General features: G+C 44.6%; 1 protein-coding gene across 1 annotated transcript in view; it reads right to left on the reverse strand.

The window, feature by feature from the left end:
- mlx (MAX dimerization protein MLX) overlaps positions 1-23,612 on the reverse strand; it is a 134,409-nt gene that overhangs the window by 91,891 nt on the left and 18,906 nt on the right. The window contains 5 exon segments of the mRNA XM_068013709.1: positions 112-196; positions 10,039-10,103; positions 13,199-13,388; positions 17,364-17,495; positions 22,497-22,711. Coding sequence (XP_067869810.1) covers positions 112-196; positions 10,039-10,103; positions 13,199-13,388; positions 17,364-17,495; positions 22,497-22,711 — 687 coding nt within the window.

A 23,612-nucleotide genomic window follows, 5' to 3' on the forward strand; every position in this document is an offset into this window, starting at 1 on the left:
ACTTAAATTCAAACAACTTCACAGCAAGTAGATCTTTGTGGCAGTCATTTTCACATAAAAGATGGGATATTCAATTGCATTGGCATTGCAACGTCGGATTCTTGGACTTACCCGCTGCACCAGCCTCTGTGATTTTCTGCTTCACGAGAGTGGCAGTCTCTGGCCAGACAATATCTGTTAGACATTTGAGCTTTTCCTTAAACAGAAAGTATATACTATCAAAGTGCATTATCCCCAGGAAATGTGGTACTAAATGCTTCTGTTACTTGGTAATATTAAAAAACCTGGTGGTTCAAGTAATTGAAAGATCACCACCATCACTACTACAAGATGCACTTATATAAGCTCCTTTAAGTAGTAAAGTGTTCTAAAGTACTTCATGGAAGTGTTATCAGACAATAAAATTGACACTGAGCCACGTAAGGCAATAATGGGACAGGTGACCAAAAGCTTGGTCAGAGGTAGGTTGTAAGGAGCTTCTCAAAGGAAGAAAGTGAGGTGGAGAGGATTAGGGAGTGAATTCCAGAGCTTAGGGCCCAGGCAGCTGAAGGCACAGCCACCAATGGTGAACTGATGAAATTTGGGAATGCGCAGGTGGCCAGAATTGGAGGAGCACAAAGGTACAGGGACGTTGTAAGGAGAAGGAGGGATTTAGGGAGGGTCAAGGCCATGGAGAGATTTGAACACAAGGGTGAGAATTTTAAAATGGACAGATTCAAAGTGTTGCCAGACCGGCAGCAATGTTGGTCAGTGAGCACAGGGGTGATGGATCAGCAGGACTTGGTGCAAGATAGAATATGGGCAGCAGTGCTTTGGATAGCTAAAGTCTATGAAGGCTGCAAGGTGGGAGGCCGGCCAGGAGAGCACTGAAACAGTCAACTGGAGGTGCCAAATGCAGGGATAAGGGTTTCAGCAGATGAGCTGAGATGAGGTGGAATTGGGCAACGTCACAGAGGTAGAAGTAGTCAGTCTTGGTGCTAGAGAGGATATGGGGTCAGAAGCTCATCTCAGGGTCAAATAGGATGCCAAGGTTGCGAACATGTTGGTTCAGCCTCAGATAGTAGCCAGGGAGGGGTATGGAGTTGATGGCTAGGAAATGGAGTTTGTGGTGGGGATCAAAGACAATGTCTTCAGCTTTCCCAATACTTAACAGGAGGAAATTTCAGATCACCCAATACTGGATGTCAGACAAGCAGTTATGACAAATCAGAGGCAGTGGAGGGGTTGGGAGGTGGGTGAGGTAGGGATGGGTGTTGTCAGCGTTGTTATGCCAATGTGCTTTGTTGAATGATATTATGTACTGACTCGAAATCTGATTTTTTTTTTTAAAAGAAAAGCTTAGGATGGTCACATAGTTCGCAACACTGTATCCTGCACTAAAGGTCTGCAAAGGAAACCCGACCTAGCCTGAATGCCAGACCCGGAAGTGCGAACCTACCCGAACCCGACACATGTTGTCAGGTTCCGTCGGGGTCGGGTCGAGTAGCAGGCCTGTACATCAGTACATGGGTAAAGGCCTACTACCCAACGGGACCTGACGACATGTGTTGGGGTCAGGGCGCACTTCCGGATCCGGCATTCAGGCTCGGTCGGGTTTCCTTTGCAGACCTTCATCCAACACTGCAATGCTCGTGAGGAGGGAGATGAAATGTCTGCTCAGTCCCCAGCAAGAACTAAGACCCAGGAAGTTTAAAGGAACTCCCTGTTCTTTCAGCAAGCAGAGAAATACTGCTAACTGCTATATTTGAATGACTGAGTGACTGTCATGTGACAAGCCCCTCCCCATCTGTGGTTTTAAGCTGGGTGTTTTCTCTGCAGCAGAGGAGAAGCAATTGGACTCTGACATGTGCAGAACTAAGTGGGGGTCCCTCTCTCTCTCTCTCTAGTCCAGCTTGAAGAATTTCAAATCCTGCTTGTTAACTGACCACCTTTGCATACTCCGGCTACAATCAGAAACTCCAGTGGAGGAAATCATCCACATCGCTGTAACCAAGAGACCCACCAAACCAGTCATCTACCTCTTCAAACTAAAAGCCTCAGGCCCACCAACCAGAGGGAAAAGCATACTTGATCTCGTCCTCACCAATCTGCCTGCCGCAGATGCATCTGTCTATGACAATATTGGTAGGAGTGACCACCGCACAGTCCTTGTGGAGACGGAGTCTCGCCTTCATATTGAGGATACCCTCCATCGTGTTGTGTAGCACTACCACCATGCTAAATGGGGTAGATTTTGAACAGATCTAGCAATGCAAAACTGGGCATCCATGAGGCGCTGTGGGCCATCAGCAGCAGCAGAATTGTACTCAACCACAATCTGTAACCTCATGGCCCGGCATATCCCCCACTCTACCATTACCATCAAGCCAGGAGACCAACCCGGTTTCTTTTTTTTTTATAGAGATACAGCACTGAAACAGGCCCTTCAGCCCACCGAGTCTGTGCTGACCATCAACCACCCATTTATACTAATCCTACACTAATTCCATATTCCTACCACATCCCCACCTGTCCCTATATTTCCCTACCACCTACCGATTCAATGAAGAGTGTAGGAGGGCATGCCAGGAGTAGCATCAGGCATACCTCAAAATGAGGTGACAATCTGGTGAAGCTACAACACAGAACTACTTGCGTGCCAAACTGCGTAAGCAGCATGCGATAGACCGAACTAAGCAATCCCATAACCAACAGATCAGATCTAAGCTCTGCAGTCCTGCCACATCCAGCCGTGAATGGTGGTGGACAATTAAACAACTAACTGGAGGAGGTGACTCCACAAATATTCAATGATGGGGGAGCCCAGCACGTCTGTGCAAAAGATAAGGCTGAAGCATTTGCAACAATCCTCAGCCAGAAGTGCCGAGTTGATGATCCATCTCGGTCTCCTCTTGAAGTCTCCAGCATCAAAGATGCCAGACTTCAGCCAATTCAATTCACTGCGCGTGAAATCAAAAAACGACTGAAGGCATTGGATACTGCAAAGGCTATGGGCCCTGACAATATTGCGGCAATAGTACTGAAGACCTGTGCTCCAGAACTTGCCGCACCCCTAGCCAAGCTGTTCCAGTACAGCTACAACACTGGCATCTACCCTGCAATGTGGAAAATTGCCCAGGTATGTCCTGTACACAAAAAGCAGGACAAGTCCAACCCGGCCAACTACAGCCCCATTAGCCTACTCTCAATCATCAGTAAAGTGATGGAAGATGTCATCAACAGTGCCATCAAGTGGCACTTGCTTAGCAATAACCTGCTCAGTTTGGGTTCTGCCAGGGCCGCTCAGCTCCTGACCTCATTACAGCCTTGGTTCAAACATGGACAAAAGAGCTGAACTCAAGAGGTGAGGTGAGAGTGACTGCCCTCGACATCAAGGCAGCATTTGACTGAGTATGGCATCAAGGAGCCCTAGCAAAACTGCAGTCAATGGGAATCAGGGGGAAAACTCTCCGCTGGTTGGAGTCATACCTAGCGCAAAGGAAGATGGTTGTGGTTGTTGGAGGTCAATCATCTCAGCTCCAGGACATCATTGCAGGAGTTTCTCAGGGTAGTGTCCTAGGCTCAACCATCTTCAGCTGCTTCATCAATGATCTTCCTTCAATCATAAGATCAGAAGTGGGGATGTTCGCTGATGATTGCATAATGTTCAGCACCATTCGCGACTCCTCAGATACTGAAGCAGTCCGTGTAGAAATGCAGCAAGAGCTGGACAATATCCAGGCTTGGCAAGTAACATTCGTGCCACACAAGTGACAGGCAATGATCATTTCCAACAAGAGAGAATCTCAACATCTCCCCTTGACATACAGTGGCATTAGCATCACTGAATCCCCCACTATCAACATTCTGGGGGCTACCATTGACCAGAAACTGAACTGGAGTAGCCATATAAATACCGCGGTTATAAGAGCAGGTCACAGGCTAGGAATCCTGCGGCGAGTAACTCACCTCCTGATTCCCCAAAGCCTGTCCACCATCTACAAGGCACAAGTCAGGAGTGTGATGGAATACTCTCCACTTGCCTGGATGGGTGCAGCTCCAACAACACTCAAAAGCTCGACAACATCCAGGACAAAGCAGCCCGCTTGATTGGCACCCCATCCGCAAACATTCACTCTCTCCACCACTGAAGCACACTGGCAGCAGCACGGACCAGCTACAAGATGCACTGCAGCAAGGCACCAAGGATCCTTCGACAACACCTTCCAAACCCGCGACCTCTACCAACTAGAAGGACAAGGGCAGCAAATGCATGGGAACACCACCAGCTGCAAGTTCTCCTCCAAGTCACACACCATCCTGATTTGGAACTATATTGCCGTTCCCTCACTGTCGCTGGGTCAAAATCCTGGAACTTCCTTCCTAACAACACAGTGGGTGTACCTACCTCACATGGACTGCAGCGGTTCAAGAAAGCAGCTCACCACCACCTTCTCAAGGGCAGTTAAGGATGGGCAATAAATGCTGGCCTAGCCAGTGACGCCCACATCCCATGAATAAAAATTCAGCTAGGAGCCAGCCGAATCTCCAAACTCCATAGACTGTATACCTTTTTTTTTTAAATGGACTCTAACTCAACCAATCTACCTTTCCCCACTCTATAACCTATTTGAGTGTGTGTAAACCTGTAGTGTGTGTGTGTGTGAGAGAAATTTGGTGCATTGTTTATTTTAATAGTTCGGTTTGGGTAACTCAAGAAAACCTGTCCAATTGGGTCTTATGATCTTTTTCAAGTAAGTAATCAAACAGCTACTGAATTGGCCAGCACATTCACCTTAAGAAAGAATTAAATCTGTTGCGGTCAAACAAGGAAAGGAAAAAGAGGAAAGCCCTTTGACCCCACCTCACTTGACCGTAACAGCGTACACGTGAAATCTGACATTGCATTTTCAGATAATGCCACCAAGGGGCAGCATGTAGATAAGAAATAGGAGGGAGCCAAGGATAGATTCTTGGGGGACACCAGAGGTAACAGTGCAGATTGGGAAGAAAAGCCATTACATATGATTCTCTGGCTATGATTAAATAGATAAGAATGAGACCAAGTGCAGTTCCACCCAACTGGATGACGTTGGAAAGGCATTGGAGAAGGATGGTGTGGTCAACCATGTCAAAGTCAGCAGACAGGTCAAGGACGGGGAAGAATCGTTTACCTTTGGCACAGTAACATATGATGTCATTTCCGAATTTGGTACTGTGGCAGGGGCTGAAACCTGATTGAGAGATTCAAACATGGAGTTCCAGGAAAGATGGTAATGAATGTGGAAGGACAACACGTTCAAGAACTTTGGAGAGGAAAGGGAGGTTGGAGATTGACCAGTAGTTTGCAAGAATGGAGGGGTTAAGGATTGGCTTTTTGAGGAGAGGGTCGATGACAGCAGATTTGAAGGAGAGGGGTAGTACCGGAAGAGAGTGAATCGTTAACAATATCAGATACTGAACATTTGTGGTCCAGTGTTTTATCACCACAGAACATGCCCAGTTGTATTTATAATCAGAAATATTTAGTAGTTTAGTGCAGTATTATTAGAGGTGGAGAAAATTATATCAAATTTTACATAAGAACAGAGAAATAAGAGCAGGAGTAAGCCATTTGGCTCCTTGAGCCTGCTCCGCCATTTGATAAGATCACGGCTGCCTTAACTCCTCTTTCCTGCCTGCGCCCCATAACCCTCGACTTCCTTGAAGATCAAAATTCTGTCTAACTCAGCCTTGAATATATTTAGTGACCCAGCCTAAAGGCCTGCTCGGGTCTGGGAAAAGAAACCTGACCCGAACCCGACAAAACCAAATCCGACCTGGCTCGAGTCCTTCCATGTTTTCCCGCACCCGGCCCGACCCGACCACTGAAATATTCACTTTCTCCAGTTGACAGCATTCATTTTACATCCATAGTGCACTCACTGTACTTACCACTTTTAGATGGATGGAATGGAAGGAAGCTGCAGCATGAGCACGATGACGTCATAGAGTCACTCAATGCACAGACTCAGAGTCTGTGGAGTCCGGATGCACGTTTTCCTCCTCGACATAGCTCAGGCAGGCTTTTCAAATTCTGACGCTTACTTACTCAACTTCCCTTTTCCTCCCAGCAGAGCCAAAGGTAGTACTAAAGAGTCATACAGCATAGAAACAGGCCCTTCAGCCCACCGCATCCATGCCGACTATAATGCCTATCTATACTAATCCCACCTGCCTGCATTAATTCCATATCCCTCTATGTCTTGCTCATTCAAGTACCTGTCCCGATGCCTCTTAAATGTTGCCACTGTTCCTGCCTCCACCACCTCCTCTGGCAGCTCATTCCAGATACCCGCTATTCTTTGTGTGAAAAATGTACCCCTTTGATCCCCTTTAAACCTCCTCCCTCTCACCTTAAATCAATGCTCTTGAGTTTTAGTCACCCCTATCATGGGAAACAAACTCTGGCTATCTACGCCTCTCATAATATTATATACCTCTATCATGTCCCCTCTCAGCCTCCTTCGCTCCAGGGAAAACAGACCCAGCCTATCCAATCTATCTTTATAACTCAAGCCCTCCAAACCAGGCATCATCCTTGTGAATCTTTTCTGCACCCTCTCTAGCTTAATCACACCTTTCCTGTAGTGCGGCGACCAGAACTGCACACAGTACTCAAAATGCAGCCTAACCAACGTTATGTACAACTGTAACATGACGTCCCAACTCTTATACTCAATGCCTCGGCCGATGAAGGCAAGCATGCCATACGCCTTCTTCACCACCCTGTCTACCTGTGTTGCCACTTTCAGGGAACTATGTACTTGCATCCCAAAGTCTCTCTGCTCAACAACACACCCCAGGGCCCTGCCATTCACTGTATATGTCCTGCCCTGGTTTAACTTCCAAAAATGCATCACTTCACACTTGTCTGTGTTAAATTCCATTTGCCAATCCCTTGCCCACTTTCCCAGTTGATCTATATCCTGTTGTAACCTTAGACAACCTTCTTCACTGTCCACTATACCACCAATTTTGGTGTCATCTGCAAACTTACTAATCATGCCCCCTACATTCACATCCAAGTCATTAATATATATGACAAACAACAGAGGGCCCAGCACCGATCCCTGCGGCACACCACTGGTCACCGGCCTCCAATCTGAAAAACAACCCTCCACAACCACCCTCTGCTTCCTGTCACCAAGCCAATTTTGTATCCAATTGGCTAGCTCACCCTGGATCCCACGTGTTCAAACCTTCTGGACCAGCCTACCATGCGGGACCTTGTCAAAGACCTTGCTAAAGTCCATGTAGACAATGCCCACCGCCCTGCCCTCGTCAATCCTCTTGGTCACCTCCTCGAAAAACTCAATCAAATTCGTGAGACATGATTTCCCACGCACAAAGCTATGCTGACTATCCCTAGTCAGACCTTGCCTTTCCAAATGCATATAAATCCTGTTTCTCAGAATCCCTTCCAATAGCTTTCCCACCACTGATGTAAGGCTCACCGGCCTGTAGTTCCCTGGCTTATCCCTGCTGCCCTTCTTAAATAAAGGCACAACATTAGCTATCCTCCAGTCTTCCGGTACCTCACCCGTGGCTAACGATGATACAAAAATCTCTGCCAGGGCCCCAGCAATCTCCTGCCTTGCTTCCCATAGCATCCTAGGATACACTTGGTCTGGCCCTGGGGATTTATCCACCTTACTGTGCTTCAAAACCTCCAACAACTCCTCCTTTGTAATGTTGATATGCTCCAGGATATCACTGTTCCCTCCATTGAACTCACTAGCTTCCATGACCTTCTCCACGGTAAATACAGATGAGAAGTATTCATTTAAGACCTTGCCCATTTCCCGTGGCTCCACACATAGATTACAACACTGATCCTTAAGGGGACCTACTCTCTTCCTAGCTACCCTTTTACTCTTAATATACTTATAGAATCTTTTAGGATTCTCCTTTATCTTGTCTGCCAGAGAAATCTCATGGCCCCTTTTTGCCCTCCTAATTTCCTTCTTAAGTGTTACTCCTACATCCCTTATACTCTCGAGGGATTCGCTTGAACCCAGCTGCCTATACCTGACATATGCCTCCTTTTTTGTCCTGACCAGACCCTCAATATCCCTCGTCAACCAAGGTTCCCTAAACTTGCCAGCCTTGCCCTTCAATCTAACTGGAACATGCGGGCCCTGTGTACTGTGTGTGTCTGACCCGGACCCGGACCCGGCCCAACCCGACCCAACCCAAGCCCGAAAACTGGACCCAAAAGAGCGACTCGACCCGAACCCGACATGTCGTCGGGTCCCGTTGGGTTCGGGTCAGGTAGCAGGCCTTTAAACCAGCCTCCAATGTTCTCTGGGGAAGAGAATTCCAAAGATTAATGACCCTCAGAGAAGAAATTCCTCCTCATCTCCATCTTAAATGTCTTTAAACTGTGCTCCCTAATTCTAGATTCCCCCACAAGGGGAAACATCCTCTCAGCATCTACCCTGGCAAACTCCCTCAGAATCTTATATGTTTCAATAAGATCACCTCTCATTTTTCTAAACTCCCATGAGTATAGGCCTGCACAACCTTTCCTCATAAGAAAACCCCTTCATCCCAGGAAACAGCCTAGTAAACCTTCTCCGATTTTCTTCCAACGTAAGTATATCCCTCCTTAAGTAAGAAGACCAAAACTGCATACAGTACTCTAGGTGCGGTCAAACCAATGCCTTCTACAGTTCTAACAAGACTTCTCTACTTTTATACTCCAGCTCCCTTGCAATAAATGACAACACTCCATTTTCCTTCCTAACTACTTGCTGTATCTACATGATAACTTTTTCTGATTCATAGACACCCAGATCCCTCTGTACTGCAGCATCCTGCAGTCTCTCCCCATTTAAATAAAACTCTGCTTTTCTATTCTACCCCCCCTCCCCCCAAAGTGGACAACCTCACATTTTCCCACATTACACGCCATCTGCAAAATTTTTGCCCACTCACTTAACCTATCTAGAGCTCTTTGCTGGCACTTTGTGTCCTCCTCACAATTTGCTTTCCTCCCAATCTTGTATTGCCCCAAATTTGGCTACAATACATTCAGTCCCTTCAAAGAACTCTAATAAGTTTGTCAAACATGCTTTCTCTTTCACTGCGGCACAGTGGCGCAGTGGTTAGCACCGCAGCCTCACAGCTCCAGGGACTCGGGTTCGATTCCGGGTACTGCCTGTGTGGAGTTTGCAAGTTCTCCCTGTGTCTGCGTGGGTTTTCTCCGGGTGCTCCGGTTTCCTCCCACAAGCCAAAAGACTTGCAGGTTGATAGGTAAATTGGCCATTATAAATTGTCACTAGTATAGGTAGGTGGTAGGGAAATATAGGGATGGTAGATATAGGTGGGGATGTTTGGTAGGAATATGGGATTAGTGTAGGATTAGTATAAATGGGTGGTTGATGTTCGGCACAGACTCGGTGGGCCGAAGGGCCTGTTTCAGTGCTGTATCTCTAATCTAATCTAATCTAAAACCATGTTGACTCTGCCTGATTGCATTATGATTTTCTAAATGTCCTGCTACTACTTCCTTAATAATGGACTCTAACATTTTCCCAACTACAGATGTTTGGCTAACTGGCCTATAGTTTCCTGCTTTCTGCCTCCCTCCTTTCTTGAATAGAGGTGTTATATTTGCAGTTTTCCACTTCGCTGGGACCTTTCCAGAAATTAGGGAATTTTGGAAGATTACAACCACAACATCCACCATCTCTGCAGCAACTTCCTTTAAATGGAATAAGCACCTTGATGGTTAAAGTGTCTCATTTGCATACATGTCAATAATGAAGAATACAATGCACAATGAAATTAAAATGCATGAAAATCTGACTGACAAAACAATAGCCACTTCAGCCAATGTATAAGAATTTAACTCAACATTCAACCCCCGCCTCCATTCTGACAGGAGTAATGCTACCCTAGCACAACTATTCAGCAGTATATTCCTTAGATTGGTTTAATAATGAGAAAGTTAAGCAGCACCAATAGAAAATAAACACCATATACACTTAGAAAAATTCCACATCCTGTACTTACGTCATCTCCAAAGACTTTCTTTCCTAAAGCATTTCGATTGATTGTTCCATCTTTCAGTAAAATATCTGCAATGAGAGAAACCATGAGAATATTAACTGTAAAATAACTGCATAGTGGCTGTTTATTCTGCAAAATAAGGAGACTAAATAAGTGGAAACCCAGAGTTGTTGCTTATTTAGCAGAATATGACTTACCTGCACAACTGCATGGGAGTGCAGTTTAACCAGTTGTTACATAATGGCAATATGGTATTACAGATAATTGGGACTGAATTCCACTCCCAGTTCCCTAAAAAGAGCTGTTAATATTGCCAGTCCTCAAATGAGAGGGCAAGGCAGCTGAGCAAATCAGAGAACAAATCATTGGAAGCTCCTCTCACATCCTGGCAGCATGCTTTCCCCCTCAGTAAATGCCAATTTCTGTCCCTTCCCCTTTCATGAAGGCATTGCATTTGACATACCAAGCATTCTCGTTGATCCAACTGCCTATTATTCATATGTGAACCTTGATTGGGCGTGTCAGCAGATAGTTCTGCCATACAAACACCAAAACTGAATCTGATCCTGTTGTTATGTAATGTGTTTCACTGACCTCCAAACACACACTTCACAGCAGAGAGCACAAGGCAATGAGGCCAATTCTCGCAACATTTGCTGCCTTGCCTGCAATCGGCTGATGCAGCACAGGCTATGGATGGAACCAAGGCACTTCAGTCTGGATGGTTCAGTTATTCACTGGACCAATTCACTGAGCTACCAGGGGAGCCAGTTTCAAGGGACTGAATCCTGCCATGTTGTGATTTGTAAATGAAAGGTTTCCTAAAGAGCAAAAAACTGGATAATTTTTTTTAAAGGGTACAAGAGAAGAAAGGAATTGATTGATCTTTATGCAAAGCTCATACAGAATTCTACAGATTTTAGTAACCCAGTGAAAATAATTCTCTATTCATTATCTTGGTACTGTCGCACTGTGACCAAACATCTTTATGGGAAAGGGAATGAGGAATGCAAAAAGAAAGAAAGAACTTGATTAATGCAAGCAGTTGTATAGGAAAGCAGGGGTGAGAAGGAAACACATTGGTATTGAATATTATGTCATTGGGAAATGGAAGAGATCTCACATACAGCAGTCATCCCAGTATCACAAAGATTTCTGTCATTTAGGTTTGCAACAAATGGCTCATGACCATCAGGACATGAAGTAAATACCTGGTTAGTGACATATTCAACTCATACGAACATACAAATTAGGAGTGGGAGTAGGCCACTCGGCCCCTCGAGCCTGCTCCATCATTCTGATTGTAACCTCAACACTACATTCCTGCCTACCCCCAATAACCTTTCATCCCCTTGTTTATAAAGAATCTATCAAACACTGCCTTACAAATATTCTAAGACTCTGCTCCCACTGCATTTTGAGGAAGAGAGTTCCGAAGACTCACGACCCTCTGAGAGAAAAGATCTTTCCTTCTCTCTGTCTTAAATGGGTGACACCTACTTTTTAAACAGTGACCCCTAGTTCTAGATTCTTCCACAAGAGGAAACATCCTTCCCACATCCACCCTGTCAAGACCCCTCAGAATCTTGTATGTTTCAATCAAGTCACCTCTTACTCTTCCAAACTCCAGCAGATACAAGCCTAGCCTGTCCAACCTTTCCTCATAAGACAACCTGCCCATTCCAGGTATTAGTCTAGTAAACCTTCTCAGAACTGCTTCCAACACATTTACATCCTTCCTTAAATAAGGAGACCAATACTGTACACAGTACTCCAGATATGATCTCACCAATGCCTTGTATAGCTGAAGCATAACTTCCCTACTTTTGTATTCAATTCCCCTCGCAATAAAAGATAACATTCCATTAGCTTTCCGAATTATTTGCTGTACCTGCATATGAACCTTTTGCGATTCATGCACTAGGACACCCAGATCCCTCTGCATCTCAGACCTCTGCAATCTCTCACCATTTAGATGATATGCTTTTTTATTCTTCCTGCCAAAATGGACAATTTCAGATTCTCCCACATTACACTCCATTTGCCAGATCTTTGCCCACTCACTTACCTGTCTATATCCCTTTGTAGTCTCCTTATTTCCTCTTCACAACTTACTTTCTTACCTATCTTCATGTCATCAGCAAATTTAGCAACCATACCTTCAGTCCCTTCATCCAAGTCATGTTTTTCTCATTCGTTTGTGGGATGTGGGCATCTCTGGCTAAGCCAGCAATTGTTGCCCATCACTAATTGTCCTTGAACTGAGTGGCTTACTAGGCCATTTCAGAGGGTATTTTAAGAGTCAACCACATTGCTGAGTCTAGAGTCACATGTAGGCCAGACAAGGTAAGGACGACAGATTTCCTTCCCTAATGGATATTAGTGAACCAGATGGGTTTTTACAACAATCGACAATGGTTTCATGGTCATCATTAGACTAGCTTTTTAATTCTAGATTTTATTAATTTAATTCAAATTTCACCATCTGCTGAGGTGGGTTTTGAACTCATGGCCCCAGAGCATTAGCTTGGGCTCTGGATTACTGGTCCAGTATTTATTTAAGTTGTAAAAAGTTAGGGCCCAGCACTGATCCCTGTGGCACACCACTCATTACATCTTGCCAACCAGAAAATGACCCACATATGCCTACTCTGTTTCCTGTCAGCTAGCCAATGCCAATATGTTACCCCCTATCCCATGAGCTTTTATTTTCCGCAATAACCTTTCATATGGCACCATATCAAATGCCTTCTGGAAATCTAAGAACAGTACATCCACCAGTTCCCCTTTATCCAAAGCACGTTACTTATTCAAAGAACTCCAATAAATTGATTAAACATGATTTTCCTTTCACAAAACTATGTTGACTCTGCTTGATTACCTTGAATTTTTCTAAATGCCCTGCTATAACATCTTTAATAATAGCTTCTAACAATTTCCCTATGACAGATGTTATAGGAAGAACCTTACAAAATACGGAATACTGAGTGCTGCAATGTCCATTAGTAACTGTGGTAGATGATAAAGGGTGTGCTATCTATAATGGATGAAAATTGGAATTATCGAGTTGCACAGATAGTTTATCCTGATATTTTGCAGAAATTTCTTAGCTTAAAAAAGCTGAAGTTGGTGCTTTGGTAAAAAAAAACAAAGTTAAATGTACCTTGCCCAAATTCTTGAATGATCCTCTGGTAAGCAGCTTTCCCTGGTCTGTAAGTCTCATGTCCCAGTTGGTCAGCATCAATGGTAGTTGCTCCCATTTTCTGCAGGTACTGCACGACTGACGTCTTTCCACTGCCCATACATCCAGTCAGTCCAATCACATAAGGAGCTGGCGCAATTTTGGGATTATTCTGAAACAGGCAACACTTTGATAATGAAAGTATATCAATGGGACTTGGAAGAGATTTCACTGAATTACGTGTTTCAGTTGGACCCTTGTACCACTAACACCCCGATCTATATTTGATCCTTGAATCAGATAAGTAGTTGTTGTGGTGGATTCAATAATTAAGAAGATAGATAGCTCTTTTTGCAGCAATGAGCAGAAATCCCAAATAGTATATTACCAACTAGTTTCTAGGGTAAGGGATGTAACAGATCAGAAGGAAAAGCTTTTGCCAAGTGAGCATGATCAACCAAAACTTTTGGTTTGCACTAGAACCAAAAGTACAGACAAGAGTATAATAGAGGTTTTACAAACTGAACAAAATGCCAAGAGTGGTAATCTTCAGACTATTCCCAGTACCATACAATGGGCTACTTGGGAAAAGAGTAGAGGTATCAAATTGTACACTGTAGCAAAGACCTAGACTTAGATTTCTGGGACAGCGGGCCAAATTCAGGGAAGGGCAGAAACTGGACAGAAGGTTCTAACCTGATTCAATATGATACCAATGTTCTTGTGGACCAGATTAATTAAATAATGAGAGAGGATTTAAATTTGTAAAGTAGGAAGGAAGGAGGGAGGGACAGGCAAGACAGACCCAACACCATCCCTGTGAAAAATATCCTAAATGCTGATAAGTGCTGAGGCTGACAGGCTGTAGCAATGGATGAAAGAGGCTTCAATGGAGGCGATAACATTGGAGTGGTTAGGAGCATAAGAACCATATGAAATAGGAGCAGGAGTAGCCATATGGCCTCTCGAGCCTGCATTGCCATTCTCCCAACGGCACTATTTACTCTCTCTAAGGACATTGGTGTTATTTTGGTTCAGGGGAAAGCCATACCTTTGGCACTTAAGTCTCACTTCCCAGAATTTGCTCCAACCTTCCTGCACCAGCTTCATAGCCAAGCCCTGTGCTCCACTCCGAATCTGTCTAGCACGTGGCAAAGGAAGCAATTTGGAAATTATCATCTTTGAGATCTTATTTTTCAATCTAGTGTCTAACTACCCATAATCCCTCCATAAGTCCTCAAATCTACGTGATTGGGGCCAACAAGGTCTACGGCCTTTGGCTATTCTCCCTCTTTTCCACCTGTTTTGTAACGTCCTGCACTCTAGCACCAAAAAGGCAACATTTGGGGCTCCTGCTTATGGCTACAAAAATGCTCAACTATTCCCTTGACTACAGAATCTCCCACCACTATCATTCAGTGCTATATCAATTGTGATTTTATGTGGAAGTTGCAGTCTTGGTGATGGAGCAGTTATGGCATCTCAGCCCAGGGTCAGATAAAATGCCGAAGCTGTGAACAGTCTGGTTCAGCCTCATACTGTGGCCAGGGAGAGGGATGGAGTGGCTGCACATATACTACTGGATGTCACATGCAAAAAAGTCTGACTATTCCCCGGACTGAAGAATCTCCCACAACTATCACTCTTCTATTCTTGTGGTCTATTTGTCTTCCACATTCCTGGGTGCTGCCTACTCAACAGTTCCATGTGTAGCTCAGGACCAGCATTCCAAGTCACCGTCACAGCCCACCTCATACCTGTCCAATACTATGTATCTAGGGATGATTCCATTCTCTGCACCCATAAGTCTCATCTTGCTCTACTGTCCTTTGCAGTTGGTTACCCAGGTGTCAGTCTCGGCTCAGTGGTAGTTCCCTCGCTTCTCAATCAGACGGTCATGGGTTCAAACAGCAGCAACAACTTGTATTAATATAGTACCTTTAAAATCGCAAAACGTCGCAAGGCACTTCACAGGAGCATTATCAACCAAAGTTTGACCCCGAGCCACACAAGGAGATATTAGGGTAGATTACTGAAAGCTTAGTCAACGTGGTAGGATTAAAGGGGCATCTTTAAGGTGGAAAGGGATGTAGAGAGGCAGAGAAGTTTAGAGATGGAATTCCAAAGCTTAGGGCCTTGGCAGCTGAAGGCATGGCTGCCAACAGTGGACCAATGAAAATTGGGACTGCTCAAAAGGTCAGAATTGGAGAAGCACAGATATCTTTGAGGGTTGTAGGGCTGGATGAGATAACAGATATAGGGAGGGGTGAGGCCATGGAGAAATTTGAAAATGAGGATGAGAATTTTAAAATCAGAATGATGCTTAACCAGGAGCCAATGTAGGTCTGTGAGAACAGGGGTAATGGATGAATGGGACTTGGTGCGAGTTAGGACATGGGCAGCAGAGTTTTGGATGAGCTGGGAAGTCAACCAGGAGTACATTGGAATACCATGTCTAGTGGTAGTTAAAGACATGGATGAGGGTTTCAGAGGATGAGCTGAGGCTGGGCAGTGTCGGGTAATGTTATAGAGGTGGAAGTAGTCAGTCGTATGGATGATATGGATGTGTGGTCAGAAGCTCTCATCTCAGCATCAAATATGATACCAAGGTTGTGAACAATCTAGTCAAGCCTCAAACAGCTGCCAGGGAGAGGAACGGCACTTGGCAGGCTCCATTCTTATCTTTCAAATCATAGCTAGAGAATGATCTGCAATGGCTCCTCTTCCTGCTGCCAGTGACTAGGGAGTAGTGTTTGTGGCAGGGACTTTAAGTCTTCCCAGCAATTTAGTTGGAGGAAATTTCTGCTTATACGGTACTGGATGTCGGGCAAGTGGTCTGACAATTTAGAGATGGCGCCAGGGTCAAGATGAAGCTGTATGATGTCAGCATACATGCGGAAACTGATGCTGTGTTTTTGTAAGATGTTGCTGAGGGGCGGCATGTAGATAAGAACATAAGAAATAGGAGCAGGAGTAGGCCATACAGCCCCTCAAGCCTACCCCGCCATTCAATAAGATCATGGCTGATCTGCCCCAGACCTCAACTTCTCTTTCATGCCAGCTCCTCAAAGCCCTCAACTCCCCGATATTTCAAAAATCTATCTACCTCCTCTTTAAATACTTGCAGTGATCTAGCCTCCACAACTCTCTGGGGTAGAGAATTCCAGACATTCACTACTCTCGGAGAGAAGAAATTCCTTTGCATCTCAGTTTTAAATGAGTGTCCCCTTATTCTGTAACTCTGATGAGAAATAGGAGTGGACCAAGGATAGGTCCTTGGAGGACAACAAAAGGAAGGGCATGGGAGCAAAAAGAGAAGTCATTGCAGGTGATTCTCAAGCTACAATTTAATAGGTAAGAATGAAACCAGGTGAGTGCAGTCCCACCCAACTGGATGACAGTGGGGAGGCATTGTAGGAGGATGGTGTGGTCAACCATGTCAAAGTCTGCAGACAGATCAAGAATGACGAGGAGAGTTAGCTTACACAGTCACACAGGATGTCATTTGTGACTTTGATAAGTCGTTTCAGTAATGTGACAGGAGTGGAAACTTGATTGGAGAGATTCAAACAAGGAGTTCTGAGAACGTCAGACACAATTTGGAAGGCAACAGCACATTAAAGGACTTGAGAGGAATGGGAGTTTGGAGATGGGCCAGTAGCATTCAAGAATGGAAGGGTCAAGGGTTGGGTTTCTTTGAGAAGGCTGGTGACAGCAGATTTGAAGAGGGGGACAGTACATGAGGAGAGAGAACTGTTAACAATATCAGCTAGCATGGGAGTCAGGAAGGGCCACTCCAGAGATTTGAACACACAATCTAAGCTGACACTTCAGTGTAGTACTGAGGTTATGCTGCACTGTCAGAGGTGCAATCTTTCAGAGAAGACGTTAAATCAAGGCATCTCAGGTGGAAGTGATGTGACATTAATCAAAGAACATGAGAGATTTTCAAGTACCCTGACCAACATTTATCCCTCACTAGAATGTTGTTTGGCCTTTCTTTAACTTTATCAGTATGCATTTTTAAGGAAGTAAACAAGATTCTCACTACAAATATAACCAGTTTACCACTAAGTCAATAGGCAATGATGCTCCCAGCAGCACTAATCACAGAGGTGCTTCATCAATAGATCCCAGCAGCACTTACTTTTGGAGGCACCAGCAAAGATCCCAACAGTCGCTTCCTGAGAGTGGATGAACTGATCTTTTCTTCTTCATCGGCTGTGCGATGAGAATCTTTAACCAAAGAGATCTTATGGATTGCCAACTCCTGTAGGGCCTGAAGAAGAAAGCATTGGACTATCTGAATCACAAAGCTGAGTTGATATGCACGCACAAATTATGCAACAATAACAAAGATTATACTGAATAGGATCCTGACCTATAATCAGAGGAATAAAGCACAAAACACAGGAAGTGGTTGAGTTTATACAGAATGCTTGCCCAGCTCCAACTTGCACAATTCTGATTGCTGTATTATGAGTCAGACAACAACTTGCATTTCCATCCCATGGCACTTCACAGAAGCATTACAAACAAAAAATTGACACCGAATCGTGTAAAGAGATATTAGGACAGGTGATCAAAAGCTTGGTCGAAGAGTTAGGTTATAAGAATATAAGAAGTAGGAGCATAAGAACATAAGTAATAGGAGCAGGAGCAGGCCATTCGGCCCCTCGAGCCTACTCGGCCATTCAATATGATCATGGCTGATCTTCAACCTCAACTCCACTTTCTTGTCTGGTCCCCAAATTCCACGAGCGCGGACCTGATCAGAGACACCAACAGTAGCAGCGGTGGAGGACAAAAAGAGAAAAGGAGCGCGAGCACAAAGGAACCGCAAGGATCTGATCAGAGACACCAGCAGCATAAGAGAAAGAAAGGAACTAGGGAACAGAGCGGACCTATCAGAGGCAACAGCAGCAGACGCAGAGGATAAAGAGAGAGTGGGGGTACAGTACAGACCCAACCAGAGACACCAGCAGTAGTAGAGAATAAGAGAGTGCGAACAGGGGAATATCGTAACCTGACCAGAGACAGCAGCAGTGGTGACAGTGAAAATGGGGGGGGGGGAAAGAGAGAGAGACAGAGAAAATGGGGAAATTAGCATGGGGCCCAATCAGAGATACCTCTCTTAGAGGGTTACCTTTTAAGGTCAAAAATCAAATCAAATTACAGTCTCTGTTAGTTGACACATGGGCTTCTCCCCTGGTGTGATCACACACATGATGTGGAATCCCTGGCCATCCATTAATGTCTGGCTGAGTATCATCCTGTTATGATGTGTCTATTTCACATCTTTGTCTCAGAAGAAAACCATTCAATTTGGGAATGTCTTGATGATTCCAGGATAGGTGTAGTCGACACCTTTTAGTCTGGAATGTATCCTGTCATGTAGGCCCCCACCTGCCCAGACTGCAGCACACATTATTTCGCCACATGAACATTAAGCTTAAAATTGTGGCTGGGAAGAAAAGAGGGCCTATCACAAGGAATTAACAAGCCCCTGACTGGAAAGACATTTGCATGCTAGCAGATGGGTGTTGAAACAAAGGACCCAGTCCCTGCTTCTCCAATACACAGAAGACCTGGTCAGGCCAGTTTAGTCACATGACTAAAGGCAGAAAGCTGTTTATTCCTGGACTGAGAACACCTCTCTCCTGTCTGCTCTCATCTCGTTCTCATCAGCTTCGGAAACCACTGAAGACACATAAACTCAAAGACAGAAAAGTCTCCTACGTGAACAAGGTTTAAAAAGAATGCTTGACCCCAACAAAAAGTAAGAGCTGTCTACAATCAAAGACTCTACAGCGAGCTGGAAAAACAGCAACATTAAGAAGAAACCCCCTCAAAGACTGCATCAAACCTTTCTACTTTATTTTTTCTTCAGCTCTTTTCTGTCCCTATTTGCATGTATGTATTGCGTGTGCATGCTAGCGTGGGTGCGTCGTATATCCGTAAGCGTTAACCGAATTAGAGTTTAAGTTTAAATAAATTTCAACTTTTTTTCTTTAAACCTAAGAAAACCTGGTGTGCTCATTTCTTTGCTTTATAATTGGAAAGCGGTGAACAAGGATTCACCAAGAGGGAACTCAAAACACAATGTGTTTAAAAAAAATTAAACCCTGTTACAATAAGACCAGGTGAAGATAGTAAAAGACCCCTGGACAACTTTCTCACCTGGTCGTAACAATCCTTTCCTCTTTTTGAGACAGTGAGACAAATTGAATACACAGGCCAGGACATCTGACCTTCAGCAGCCATCTTGCAGCATGTTGTTCACTTTTTTTTTAAAAAGGGGAAGCCAATTTCAAAGAGTCCACACTGAAAAATGTTTGTATTTAAAAGTAGGAATATATGATGTGTCTTTACTGGGCATGACAACTATATTAAATTTATAGCTTAACTATAAGGGTTAAGGATAGAAGTAAGTGAATTGATAAGCATATCAGCACAGAACAGGTCTAGAGGCATTAATTAAAATTAATAGTTTAAACAAGGTACTACCTAGATGCTAAAAGAGGAAATAGGGAATTTTTTTAGATCATGGATGATCAGCTGAGACCTGTTGCTTGCAATACCTGTGCGATGAGGGAACTTCAAGATATTTCATGTGTCTTGGGGGACCACATGTGTAGAATGTGTCTCCAGCCACTTGAATTTGAGTGGAGGGTAGACTGATGGGGCGGTAATTGGCTGCATTTGATTTCTCCTGCTTTTTATGGACAGGACATACCTCGGGAATTTTCCATATTATCGGGTAGATGCCAGTGTACTGGAACAGCTTGGCTAGTGGTGTGGTTAGTTCTGGAGCACAAGTCCAGTACTACTGCTGGGATGTTGTCGGGGCCCATAGCCTTTGCTGTACCCAGTGCCTTCAGCCGTTTCTTGATATTACTTGGAGTGAATCGAACTGATTGCAGATTTGCACCTGTGATGCTGGAGTCCTCAGGAGGAAGCAGAGATGAATCATCCACTTCTAGCTGAAGAATGGTTGCAAATGCTTCAGCCTTGTCTTTTGCATAGACATGTTGGGCTCTGTCATCATTGAGGATGGGGATGTTTGTGGCGCCTCCTCCTCCAGTTAGTCGCTTAATTGTCCACCACAATTCATGACTGAATGTGGCAGGACTGCAGAGCTTTGATCTGATCCGTTGGTTGATGCTTCCGCTGTTTAGCATGCATGTAGTCCTGTGTTGTAGCTTCACCAGGTTGGTAGCTAATTTTTTAGGTATGCCTAGTGTTGCTCTGGTCATGCTCTCCTGCACTCCTCATTGAACCATGGTTGAGTCCTTGGCTTGATGGTAATGGTAGAATGAGGGATATGCCTGGCCATGAGCTTACAGATTATGGTGGAAAACAATTCTGCTGCTGATGGCCCACACAGCCCCATGGTTTTTAGTTGAGCTGCTAGATCTGTTCTGAATCTATCGCATCTAGCATGGTGGTCGTGCCTATCTTATGAGGAAAGGTTGAAAAGGTTGGGCCTGTATCCATTGGAGTGTAGAAGAATGAGGGGTGATCTTATTGAAACATATATGATCCTGAGGAGATATGACCGGGTGGATGCTGAATGTTTGCCTTTATTGGAGAGACTAAAACCAGGGGATACAGTTTAAAAATAAGGGGTTGGCCACTTAACATGGAGATGAGAAGAAATTTTTTCTCTGAGGTTGTTAGTCTGCGGAATTCTGTTCCCCAGAGATCAGTGGAGGCAGGGTCATTGAATATTTTTAAGGATGAGTTAGACAGATTCTTGATTGACAGCGGAATCAAAAGATTATAGCAGATAGACAGGAAAGTGGAGTTGAGGCAACAATCAGATCAGCCATGATCTTATCAAATGGCAAAGCAGGCTCAAGGAGCTTATTAGCCTACTCCTGCTCCTAATTTGTATGCATGTATGTAACACATGGTTATCCTCTGTGTGCAGACAGGATTTTGTCTCCACAAGAATTGTGTGGTGATCACTCCTACAAATACACAACAGGTAGATTGGCGAGGGCAAGCAGATTTTTCCCTCTTGTTGGTTCCCTCACCACCTGCCGCAGGCCAAGTATGGCAGCTAGGTCCTTCAGGACTCAGCCAGCCCGGTCAGTAGTGGTGCTACTGAACCACTCTTGATGATGCGCATTGAAGTTCCCCACCCAGAGTACATTCTGTGTTGTTGCTACCCTTAAGTTGTTCTTCCAAGTTGTATTCAACATTGAGTAATGCTGATTTATCAGCTGAAGGAGGGTGGTAGGTGGTATTCAGCAGGAAGTTTCCTTGCCCATGTTTGACTTCATGGGGTCCGGAGTCAATGTTGGGACTCCCAGGCCAACTCCCTCCTGACTGTATATCACTGTGCCAGCGCCAGCAAGACAGACCTTGGGATGGTGCTGGAGGAGTCTGGACATTAGCTGTAAGGTATGATTCAGTGAGTACGACTATGTCAGGCTGTTGCTTGACTAGTCTGTTAGACAGCTCTCCCAATTTTGGCACAAGTATCCAGATGTTAGGAAAGAGGACTTTGCAGGGTTGACTGGGCAGGGTGCGCTGTTGTCGTTTCCAGTGTCCAGCTCGTTGCTGGGTGGTCCGTCCAGTTTTATTCTTAATTGATTTTACTGCAGCAGTTTGGTACAAGTGAGTAGCTTGCTAGGCCATTTCAGAGGGCAGTTAAGAGTCAACCACATTGCCACACATGTAGACCAGACCGGGTAAGGATGGCAAATTTCCTTCCCAGAAGGACTTTAGCGAACCAGATGGGTTTTTGCGACAATCCAGCAGTTTCATGGTCACCATTACTGAGACGAGCTTTTAATTCCAGATTTATTAATTGAATTTTCACTCACTCACGGTCAATGTGGGATTTGAATTGTGTCCCCAGAATATTAGCCGCGGCGCTGGATTACTAGTCCAGTAACATTATCAACTGTCATACACTGATGAAAATTAAGCATCTCTGACTTTTAATCTTTCCAACAGTGAGCTGTTAGGTTTATAGGCAAATATTTCTGCACTTATTCCCAAGTACTATGGCACTACATGGAGCAGGAGATGGAACAGGAAAGGCTTGGATGCAGTTTTCCTGGGCTTCTTTACAAAATAACATTATAAATAAATTGGGAGATGGTGTATGTTGAAATCCTTGCATGTACCACCTTCTTTATGTTTTCAGACACATATTGCACGGAGGCAGACAGTGATTGAATATCAATTTTACTCTGTTAATGGCACTATACAAATGCAAATTGTTGTAGAGCTAGATTCTAAACATTTCCTTGGTTGTATACATTACATTTTCTAGTCGTTTTCTGTTCACTGCTTCTCCACCCCTTTGGGTCTCATCACTAACCACAATGCAGTTTAGGTTTGGATCAGTAATAGCTGGTCCATAGGGATCTCTCAAAGGTACAAGATCATATTGTACAGCAGGGTTCACATCCAGTAGGAATTTCCTCAGATTTTCCACACGTTCTTGGTAAGGTTCAATCAGTTCCTTCAGCACCTTATCTGCAATAAAAATTGAAACTGAAAGAACCCTGAAAAAATAATTACCTGCCTTAATAATGTCTTCCTTATTTGTTTCAAATTATCCTCCACAGACCATTTGCTCATAACTTTAACGATGAACAGGGCAACTTATTTAGGTTATCACAGAAAAATGAATAGAATCACCAAATTACAACCAAATCATCTCCCTCCATGCTGAACCAGAATCTTAGGTAGTCTCTCGGGATCAAGGATGACTTGCTTCCACTCCAGTTCGATGAGTTCTGAGATGGCTGATAAGTCCAATGCATGATCTGCAGACTCTGCCACAAGGGGTCAGGTGGTTCCTTGAAGGATCAGTTAGATGAGTAGTTTGGAGGTTTGTGCGCTCCCTTCGACGCCTCGACTTTGCCTCTGCAAGTTCCTAAAGTCCCTTGAGGTATACGATGCCTTCCTGAATGAGCTTTCTCCAAGTAGGACAGTCTCAAGGCAGGGAATCCCACGGGGATGTCTGATCTCTTCAGGGATGCTTTGAGGACAACTCGAAAGCATTTCCACTGTCCGCCTGGGAGTCTCCTAATGTGACCAAGTTCTGAATATAACAGCTTCTTCGGGAAGCTGGCGTCAGGCATGCAAACAACATGTCCCGCCCAGCGGAGCTTGTTTAGGACCATTAGCGCCCTGATGCTGGGCAGGTTGGCTAGGGAGAGGACGCTGCTGTTGGACTGCTTTTCTTGCCACCGGATTTGGAGGATCTTGTGGAGGTACCTCTGGTGGTACTTCTCCAGTGCTTTGAGTTGCCTGCTGTAGTTACCCAAGTCTCCGAAGTATATAGCAGCGCAGGGGTCACTGCTGCCCGGTAAACTATGATTTTAGAGTCATAGAGTCGTACAGCATAGAAACAAGCCCTTCGGCCCACCGC

This window comes from Heterodontus francisci, chromosome 33 (assembly GCF_036365525.1).
Source record: "Heterodontus francisci isolate sHetFra1 chromosome 33, sHetFra1.hap1, whole genome shotgun sequence".
Classification (NCBI taxonomy): domain Eukaryota; kingdom Metazoa; phylum Chordata; class Chondrichthyes; order Heterodontiformes; family Heterodontidae; genus Heterodontus; species Heterodontus francisci.